The 11,128-nt window shown below is 41.4% G+C and overlaps 1 protein-coding gene across 1 annotated transcript in view; it reads left to right on the top strand.

Moving 5' to 3' along the window:
- Positions 1-548: 548 nt before the first annotated feature.
- drd2a (dopamine receptor D2a) overlaps positions 549-11,128 on the top strand; it is a 49,733-nt gene continuing 39,153 nt past the window's right edge. Inside the window, exon 1 of the mRNA XM_019887740.1 lies at positions 549-1,005. Within this exon, the coding sequence (XP_019743299.1) occupies positions 936-1,005 (70 nt within the window). The 5' untranslated portion in view covers positions 549-935. The remainder of the gene's footprint in view (positions 1,006-11,128) is intronic.

The raw sequence follows: 11,128 nt of genomic DNA, 5'->3' as shown, positions 1-11,128 counted from the left end.
TCCTCACTGTGAAATATTTTTGACACAGTTCTTTTTTTGGTTCTTATAAAATTGTGAATTGATCGGAGAGCTTCAATTCCGTGATTTCCCCATTTAAAAATAAGGCTCTTCAATCACACAAATGAACCAAGTTAAAATCATTATCTAGTTCCTTGAAGGAGTTGGCTCTCTTTGTTTTACAAACGGTGCTCCGAACTTGGCGTACTTCTGTTTGTAAGTGCTTAAACGGAATAAGCCCTTTAAGGAGGATGGAGTGTCTCATCATGCGCCCTAATACCACGCCTCGAGCATCAGCCACGTTTCCGCTGTTTAAAGCACATCCTTCCAAATTTAATTTCCATTGAATACCCTTTTAATTTCCCGCTACGTTACCACCTCCACTCATGCACTGGTCAACCGCATGAAAACGTGTCCACGTTGCTCCCAGCTGACGCCGTCTCAAGACGGCGCGTATGTTACGCACGTTTGAGCGGACAGCGGAGAATTCCAAGAACCGAGAAGCGGCGGAAGGCACAGTGTGCTTATTGGGCGCTCTTCCGGCAAAGTGTGCACGTTGAGCACTCCGGCAGATGTAAACCCCGCCTTTTCTTTCCTCCTCTTGCTCACTTGTTGTAGTCGGCGTGCGCCTCCTCACTTCGTCAGTACGGAAGGTAACTCCGTGCGTAAAAGCCGCACCTTGGATCCGCTCTGCCTCTCGCTCAAAGTATTCCTAGAAATGCGCTTTTATTGACCAATTGGTGATTTAAAGCGGGCCGAGCATTACTCTTATGGTCATTTCGATGTCCTTTCTGTCTGAAGTGTTATTGTGGCGTTGTTCCAAGCGTGCCCCCCCTATGCCTCCTCGTACGAGTCGATTCACCCGCTCGCTGCTGCGTGAGACCAGTCCGCAAGGTGCAAAGCAAATGAAGACGAATAAAGTGGGGAGCTAATTGCCAATGCTGGATTTAAACGGAGGCAACAGAACGCAAGCAGCGACCGAGAACCGCTCAAACTTATGGCGTGAAGGTAAGATGTCCAAACTTTGCCTTCCTTTCCCATGCTTCGCTCAATTGGAGCTTTTGGGTCACGTTCTCGTGTTTGGGCCGAGGCAATTGATTTATTGGCGTGGACTCTTCTGATGTTAACTTTAAAGGCGCATTCATCACAGTGTGTGTTCATAGCTCTGTCGCTGTGGGCAGCCTTTTTCCTCTCAGGGTCCATACGAAATGCACGGGAAAAAAAAATATCATCAAACATCTTCACCTCACCTCCTTAAAATGATAAAATTATTTTTTGTCTAAATCATCTTGTTATGATGCTGACCCACCTCTGCTAAAACTGTTCACATCCTCGGTTCAACACGTCAGGCAGTTCTACCCCTGAAATTAAAGATTTATTCATTCACTATTTAGTTTACTTTGTTGTGTTTTCTGAAAAGGTGACTCTGAATAAGATATGATTCTTATGCTGTATTATGATTATTATATTGACCCACTGCCCGTAGGTAGCCCACCCCTGGCTTATAGTATTGACATTGGGTTTGCTTGTGCAACTGAAAAGCTTCACACCAGTTTCAAGCCTCACAAAAAGTTGATGTACAAATCGGTGTGATGCTGCTGAAAATGAAGTTCACAGAGTTAACAGTGAGGCGATTTTTGAGTCTTTTAGTTTTTTTTTGTTGTTTTTTTTTAATGACTGAGGCACAGTTTTGTTTTGATTTAGAGAGAGAGAGAGAGAGAGAGACAGATCCGATTTATTCTATTTTGGGAGTGGAACGGGAAAGAGCAAACACTCTATTGTAACAAACATCATTGATATGACTAGTGAGCAGCTGTCCTGTTCTGAACAAATGGCTCCCAAATTGTAACTGTCATTAAAAAAAAAGACAGTTATGTCCAGCTGTGTTTGGCAAAATAAGGTAAAAACCACACAAGCACTTACTCTAAGAGCATCCTGTAGCAACCAAACAAGGTCCATTTGTTAACAGTGCATTGTATACGAGAAAGGATGCTCTGCATATTACTCCATATGGATCCGACACATCCCTCACGTCTGATTCAGCTTTTCCTGAGCACTTATCAAGTCATGCAGACTGTTTGACAAAAATAGCTCCAGTGAGTCAAATCTCCTGGAGGGATTCGGAGAAGGGGTCTGTCTGAAAGGCATGTCCAGCTCAGCTGCATGAGATTGCAATCGTCAATGATAACAGAAACCATTTCCTGAGCAAAATAGGCCATAACTTCACATTGTGTTTTTTTTACATGAGGGGAAGGGAGCATGCTGTCTTTCAGTGAATGAAGGGTCAGGCATATCACAGTAGAAGAGGTGGGTTAGGGAGTGGGTTGAAAGCGATATCACTTCATGCAGCTGGTCAATCAATACTGACATTTGAATTGAACAAACCGCTCTCAAGGGAGGCTGCGTGTCTTCAGCTCAACATGAGTGTCTCGCCGTCCTTGTTTCATAAAATCAAAATAAACACCACTCGTGACCAGCAAACATCTGAGGGCTGTCGCGGCGAGCTAGCACATTGCGCTCGTGGTGGGATGATGTTTTTGATAAAAACAGAAACAAGCAAACAGACAATACTGTGTCTATTGAAAACCCAATGCGAATCGGGCAATGAGTTTTGATTTCAAAGATATGAGTGCATCGGTACACAAACTAATCAGTCCTGTAATTGTACCGCACCCCAAAATAGAGATATCGGGTCGCCTTTTATTGACAAGATACTCCTATTAGATAGCTAGATAGATAGATGCACACATTTACAGTACTGACAAGTTCATTCTTCTTGTAAAATGTAAAATTTTCAACAAGAAAGTCATTGCGTCCAGATCTGAGGTGCCTACTTTATTGAATCATTTAAGTTTATAAGGGGGGCGGGGGGCACATATCAGTCTGGTATCGTGCAATTGTACACTACTGCCCAAAGAACAGAAAAAAAAAACAAAAAAAAACCCAATAGCAAACATGCTGTTTTATTAGTAGTCCCGTCATAACGTCAGACACAAATAGTGTAAAGTCAGAATTTTTGATGGAACTCTCGCATTAGATTGAGGAAGTGTACCCAATATTGTGTCCAAAAGTTGATATCGCTGTGTAAATATTAATGTTGTAATGTGAATGTGACAATGCATTTAGAAAGAATCTTAATGCACCTTAAAATATGTATGAGGTGGCAGTGGTGCGGAACATAATGTTTACCCGCTCATGTGAGTCAAACAATGTGTCCAAAATGTGAGAAAGAACTCTGAACATGATTCATTGCGGTTGTACTCCACTGCAAACTCGAACCACAAAAATATACACATAATTGAAGTAACACTCTGCATATCAAAATGAATTATCTTTTTTTCTGCTTCTCTGCATTGATTTATTGCCCCCGTGACATGTACGAGATTGATGAGAATTTCTCAAACTTAAGTTGGATCTCATATAATTGTTGTATTGTGTTTAGTGCTTCCACAAACGATTATTGTGTCTAGTAGTCACCGATAGTAGTTGTGATAGGTTGACTAATACGTAAATCAATGTATATTGCACCAGCAAGCAGCTGCTCTTGTATTACTGTCATTATTTTACGTTACAATTCTTTAAGGTATGTATTAATTAAAAGGAGACAGTTAAATTAAAATGATAGTAGAGCCAATGCGTATTAAACTTTGCAGTTTGTACTGTATTTCGAGACCTGTTCATTAGGAAATTGCCAATCGCGAAATTAAAATTGCCACAAATATCGTTGTTGTCATGTCATTTTAAAAGCACCACATCTGTTCATTAGGCCAGGTTATTTTCCATTTGTCAGGTTCCAGCGCCCTCTGCTGGTTAGTTTATTAGTGCTGTTAAATTTGAATGAGGCAGGTTTTGGCCACCTATGTTTAAGACCCACCATAATTCTCCACACATTGACCTGATTCACAATGTGTGACACGCAAGCACGTAAGTGTCTCAATATAACGTGTTATGACCACGATCCTAGAGCAGCGCTTGACACTAAAATGACTGACCAATCTTCTTTCTTTGTCACAGCTGTTCGGTACCAAACACAATAGTGTGCTTTTTTTCCCCCCCAATAATAGTAATGTTAACAATATTGTGAGTTTTCATACAGTATCATCATCGTTTTCATAGAGGATCTAAACTCACCTTTGTAAACATTGATCTGGAGTAGCGGAGGCAGGAGGCTTTGACTTATGTTTGACTGAGCCAACCGAAGGGTGAACATTTGCTGCACATGGCATTGGTGACAAAAGAAGGACGAGTTGCCAGAACTCATGTGAATTGTAAACACATGACCATCAACGTACCCATGAAACATCGAGGCACCTTTCACCCCCGGTCGGTTTGGTGAGGTGACGAGTGGACAGCGTGAATGCTGGACAACACTTGCATCTGCTTGTATGGCCGGCTTTTACCAAAGAGCAATGTGTTCATGTGTGACAATGATTACAACACGTGTGCTCGCCCTGCTTTGCAGTCTTTTTTTTTTCTGCTATTTCTTTCCCGCTCCATCAACCACATGTGCCAAATAAACTTTTCAATTTGTAAATGCCAATATAAACATGCAAAATGCAAATAGAGCTCAGATTCGATTTTTTATATACCTATTTATTTATTTATTTATTTATTTATTTGCTGCATACATTTGCTGTGTGCGGAGAGGGTGAAAGCAGTGCGCAATTGCTCACGCGCCTATCTTAGAAGCAGGGCTGTAATACTCGAGTCTGGACTCATCTTGAAGCAGGGAGACATTTAAAACATGCAGGATATGGACCCTCGAGGACTGGAATTGCCCATCCCTTGCACCATACTATACTATACGATACTATTGTACACGATAGTATCGGTTAGTATAGTATCGTAATGATACTATACTCGTATAGTATAGTATCATATAGTATAGTATCGTAACGATACTATACTATACGACTATACGACACTACAATAAAAAGCACTAGACATTGCTATACACATTACTATGCAGTGTATACATACAGTGTATGCTATATAGCAATCATGCTAGTTAACCTACATTATGGTATACTATGCTGCACTGCACTATATTATAACATATACATACTATACAATGACACACCAAAGTATAATATAAACAATAATATTTTAAACCCAATCGTAAAACAACAAATTAGATTATGCCACATTGAACCATATCATATTACGCACTCCTATATTAAAATATACCATATTCATGAACACCGCATTACATTATAGTATACATTGCAATATTGTACTACACCATGCCATACTGTACAACAACATTAATATCCTGTACAGTATTCACCAAAATGTCACAGTATCTGTAACTGCACTCCCCTTTCCAAAAAGGCTGAGCGGGAAGATTTCATTTGGCCCAGGATGACCCCAAAAAGAGGCAAAGGGATGTAGACAGGATCTCTCTGACCTTTGCGTGTGTGCTTCTATCAGGATCATCAGGACACAGAATGAAGTACATAAATAAATACTCCCACGACTACGAACTGGATACTGGGACTGAGCCCAAAATAACAGTGTGGAACACCCACAGCCTCCCCCAAACAGCGGACTTTGTGGGTATTTCAAACACATTTCATAAGTGTCAGCTAAGCCAGCTGCGTAACGCTCTTGCTGGTTGTGTTCGTTCGTCCTGCAATGTGGCGGTGATTCTCAGGCTTTAGTGTCTCTTGACAATTACTGTACATCATTGAACTGAATTGGAGTCCACTGAATGCATCCCAGTGGCCTGCATTCCCTCTCTCTCTCCCTTTATTTCAGCATGGCCGATTGTTTTCAAATGTATCAGCTTGGCTATGGACTAGCAGCATCACTTAAATCAATGGAGGAAGACCAATTAGCTCTAAAAAAAAAGATCTGGATGAGCTCCAGGTTAGCAGTTAAAGGCTCATAAAGTTACAGTATGTCTGCTGCTTGGGGTGTCTGGGTTGCTTATTGAGTCACATGCATCATATGAACAGTATGGTGTAAACAGCATTTTGGCAAGTCTTTTGTTTCATGCACTGTGGTTTTTCACAGAATTGTCATTATTTTTAGAACTCGTTATAAATCGCCTTCACACATATTTTGGTCTTGGCACGCCGGCATTGTCATTGTTTTTAGTACAATGCTTCCACTGCTTGTCGGTGGATCCTTTTATTTCATTTGTGGATTTGCTTGTTGATTTTGCAACACTTTCTCTGCCAGCTGTTTGTCCCCGGGAAGGTGTGCAAACGTGGAACATGAATGTGCAGTCCACTTGAGGAGTATACCTGTAGGTTGTTAATTCAGTCAGGCTGGTTGCAGGCACATGAAACCTGACACACAGGCAACATTTATTTCTTCGGAGGCTCAGAACCGCTGAGTGAATCATTTGGTTCCGCTCCCAACGCAAGTCATGGAAAAGGTCAATTTTGAAAAAGGTGGAGTCGAGATATAAAGGAAGGTGATGGGTCAACCCGCCGCGCTAGGCGGTGCACGCCCCTCTTCAACAATTATTTTCAAATCCCCTGTGTGTCAAGTACCAACTATCGCTTGTGTGGTACTAATCGGCATTTTTAATGGCGAGTTCTTTGACATTTTACTGAAGAGGGTTGGAGTCTTTTCTTTGGCGAACAAAGCCATCTTAAAAACTGACCTGGATGACCTTTATTTCACTACGCTCTGATGGAACATTGAAAATGTTCACACCTTTCAATGGCTGAGGTGGTAGAGCGGTTGTTTACCAACACAAAGGTTGTGAGTTTGATCTTCAGTGTGTCCCTGAGCAAGATACTGAAATTCCATTTGATCCTGACACTTTTGGCCCTATCATGGTTGAAAGGCACCCGTGCGCTCGGTATTAAATTTGGCATTTTGGTGCCGGGGCTGCCACGTCCCCGACGCACCTGATAAAAACATGGATGGATGATTGCAGGTGCAAGGCAGTCTACAATTGCCCCATGTCACATGCGTGGCTGATGTCGGCAAAGGGAGATCTTGCAGTTTAATTGTATAAACGCACTTCGCACACACCAATGTCATGCACAAACATTACATTACAAAGATGGTATCAGGTGCCACACAGGATATTTAAAGAGAACTCCATCTGCTGGATCTGAGGAGCTCACTTCATGCTAACAATAAAAAACACAAAAAAGTTCCTTGCTCGCCAAAATATGGTCGATCGGTCTCAAACATGTGGCCCCGGGCCAATTGTGGCCCGTGGGATGGTATTTTGCCAATTTTAATTTTAATGTAATTTTTTTTGTCAGAGGATTAGAGGGAAGGGACGATATTACTATTGCAGCGTCCACTAAATTCGGGGTTGGAACTCACGGCCGAACTAATGCAGTTACGATGTCTCCAGGTTGCGAGCGAAGAACGCTGAGTGCTGAGCTAAAAGTCCAGGGCGCCCTAGCTGCTCGGCGGCAACGTATTAGAAGGTGCTGACTCCAGAGGACAGAGGGCCAATGATACGTTTTTCAGGTCTCTACTTCGTTTACCAGCGTCTCCACCATACATTTTGTTCAATTCCCGAAAAAGAGTCATTATTCCCACTGGCAGGCACTGTTTATACCAATTTGCATATTTATATAATGGCGTGGAGCGAGAGGAGTCTGGTATGCCAATATTTCCGCATTGATTGAGATGTAGGAAAGGAACGACCTTGCCTTCTTGCGTATGCAGAGATTCATGCATCTGATTTATTTTATTTTATTTTTTATTTTTTGCGTTTTTCTGGTTTTGGCCATATACTGTGTTTTAGTATGAAAACCAGGCAAACATCTTTGTATACGAGGCCCCTGGTGAAATGATTTAGGGCCATATTCTCCTATGTGATAAAGTCAGAAGTGGTGCGTAGTTGCCATTGCCCCACCTTTATGCCAGATGCGCACTCTGGGTGGAAAAATGCGGCCATTCCTTTCCGCGGGTTGTCCCTTTCACTTAAACGGTTTTCCTCTGAGACGTTCCAGACGCTGTAGTAAATACCCTGTCAAGGTGACTCATAATATTGTACTTGAAATTTGGATGCACTCATAACATCTGTCGTCAGTGCATCGCAAACTTTAAAAACCTTTTCAAGCAGCTACATTTCATTTTTTTCGTTATCCATCTCTCAAATTGCACAAACAAATAGACATGCCTCATTTGATTGATAGTGAAGACATTTAGATGTTGAACAACACTACATTAGATTTACCTTGGGCCATGATTGTGCGCCGCCTCTCTTTTGTATTTGCCTCAACAAGTGTAATGGAAAAGCAGGCCTGTGCGTGTGCGTGTGTGTGTGTGTGTGTGTGTGTGTGTGTGTGTGTGTGTGTGTGTGTGTGTGTGTGTGTGTGCGTGTGTGTGTGTGTGTGTCACGCAGACTCACATGAGACATGAATGGTTGTTACCCTGGAGCTTCCCTAATCACAACAAGGCTGATGGGGGCTTTAAAGCAACTTCTCTCCCCCCCCTCAGTGAAACCACTCAACATTTTTACCCTCTGGCTACTTTTAAGTAGACGATCTCCGAGATACGGCATCCTCGCACCTCACGTTTAACCTGTTATGTTGCTCGTCCTTTTTTGTGATTTTTTTATTTATTTTTGCAACTTCTTGTGACACCTCCAAGAATTTCTCCGGTGTTTCATTCGCGTTCATCATTTTGTGACACTGTCCGCCGTGGAGAAGGGTTGCCTGCCAGCTGGAAAATAATTTTTTATTGAGTGGCATTTCTGCCAACACAAGTTATTGCATATGTCAGTCAAATACATGACTGAGTGGCTCCAGCCATTTTTTTTTCTTTGATCTCCACCTGCTATTTAACATCATGAAGACCAAGACCAAATAAGTTCTCCAAACCTTTCCACACCTTTTTATAACTTGGATGTGACTACCATTTTTTTTTCTTGGATCTCCACCTGCTATTTAACATCATGAAGACCAAGACCAATAAGTTCCCCAAACCTTTCCACACCTTCTTATAACTTGGATGTGACTACATTCAGTGATATATCAATCACATTCAAAGACTTAAATGTTCAATGGAGGTCCGCACACACCCATCATTGTTTACAGCGCTTCTGATTAACCCTAAATGCATTTCAGATGTTGTTGTAGGTTTCTCCTGCCTTTTTTTGTTGTTTGTTTTCTCACAATAAAAGCCTGACGGTTTTGTGCAAACATAGATGGGAATTTGGAATTGTTCACGATTGGTCCAGGTAAAGGGAAAAAAAAAACATCCACCGCCATGCTTTCCTGAAAGTCTGGCGTTCTATGATGTGCAACCACATCATTTCTGTTATTTATATTTGATTCCCCGGCCAAAAAGAAAAAAGTAAAATTAAAGTTAGATGGACAGTCTACAGACTGTATTTATGCTTAAAAAATAAAAAATAAAAGAATAGAAATGATTTATCATGGACAGTCTACAGACTGTATTTATGCTTAAAAAAATAAAAAATAAAAGAATAGAAATGATTGATCATTGTCATGATTCTGTTTGTGACCAACAGGTGGCACTTTAGGGCTCTCTCTGCAGCTGCACACCTGTTGGTCATTATCTAATTATTGCTTGAAAAGGACTCCGGGCGCGACTGCTCGGTGTCGGGTCATTGTTTGTTTCTTTGATGCTGTCATGCTTGTTCCTGTCATGTTTTTTGGTCATGTTTGTGTTATTGAGAGTTTTTAGCTTCTGCTGTGGTTTTTGTTTGCTACTTTGGATTCATTTTGTTCTTAGGACTTTGTTTTGGATTTAGTTTTCTTTGTTTTATCAATACACTTCTTCAAGTACACCCTGCTCCTCCCTCCTGCCTGCTTTTTGGGGTCCACCACCACCGCGCATTGTGACAATCAGTCTTTTTTTTTTTTTTTTTATGTGACAAAAAAATGGCATTTGAATTGGTGTGTGCACACTTCTTATATCCACTTGACATCCTCTTCAAACCACAGCTTCCCTCTTCTTTGTGTTGCAGTCTGCGGCGAGATTGGAGGGCGTTCCCTCCAGAGCCGCACCTGTCTCGAATTTCATTGTTATCCACCTGCCTTTTAAAGATCAGACACACAGGCAACCTGCTGTCGGATTATTCAGCCTTGTTGACGTTTCCAAGTGCCTGTACTTTCTAGACGTTAATGACTTTTGCCTTGTAGTTCTCTCGTCATGTTTTTTCCACTATTTTCTTGGCAGTAGTTTTTGTATCTAATATTCTCGATGTATTGGATTTCCCATGTTTTTTCCACTATTTTCTTGGCAGTAGTTTTTTCCACTATTTTCCCTTTGTGACATGCCAGTTAAATTTATATTTGACATGCCTAATGCAAGCTTTTTGGTCTGACCCGTGTGATCCTTGTTTCTTTGTTACCAGCATCTTTCGTTGCACTTTGTCAGTCTTGTTTTTATTTATTTATTTACTTACTTATTCATTTATTCTGTGTCTACGCTTTTGGAATGCGTGTGTTCCAAAGTACTCCAGTTCCCCTGACATTTCATTTGCATTGGAGGAAAGGGAAGATGATGGGTCGGTTAACCAACTGTCAACAAACTGTTTATGTTTTGGGCGGAAGCAAGTCTGATGTTGAGAGGACCCTGTACAATCAGAAAGTATCCGACTTTAGTATCTGGTTATGAGAAGCCGTGATTCTATTCACATATTTGTCCTCATTCTGTCACAGACAAGCTAAGGCAAACGAATCCTTGATAAATCATCTCACGTATTTCAACGTGAACTGTCTTTTGATCTTGGGAAAATCGGATCAGACCAGTCAAAGTTTGCCCGTTATTACACAGAAAGTCAAAGTGAAGGTGAGGTTTCTGAAGTTCGATGTTTTATAGATCCCGAAAATAAATGTTTCATCACGGCAACAACAGGAATGCGATTGACCTTTATGTGAACCATAACATTAGCATTTTTGCTCGAGCTGAGAACAAGGGAAGTCTATGGACAGAAAAGTGTGTGTGTGTGTGTGTGTGTGTGTGTGTGTGTGTGTGTGTGTGTGTGTGTGTGTGTGTGTGTGTGTGTGTGTTTTATATCTATATCTATATATATATATTTATCAGTGATTCTTAACCTGGGTTCGACGGAGCCTCTGCCATGGAGGTTAAGACAACACTCGACTCAGCATGTCAATTAGTTATGACACGCCCGCTTGGCCATTGCTGGCTACAGCAGGTCGAAATACATTGATTGGCC

The sequence above is a fragment of the Hippocampus comes genome, unplaced genomic scaffold, assembly GCF_001891065.2.
Source record: "Hippocampus comes isolate QL1 unplaced genomic scaffold, H_comes_QL1_v1.1 scaffold6, whole genome shotgun sequence".
NCBI lineage: Eukaryota > Metazoa > Chordata > Actinopteri > Syngnathiformes > Syngnathidae > Hippocampus > Hippocampus comes.
This window is presented reverse-complemented; position numbering and strand designations above follow the sequence as displayed.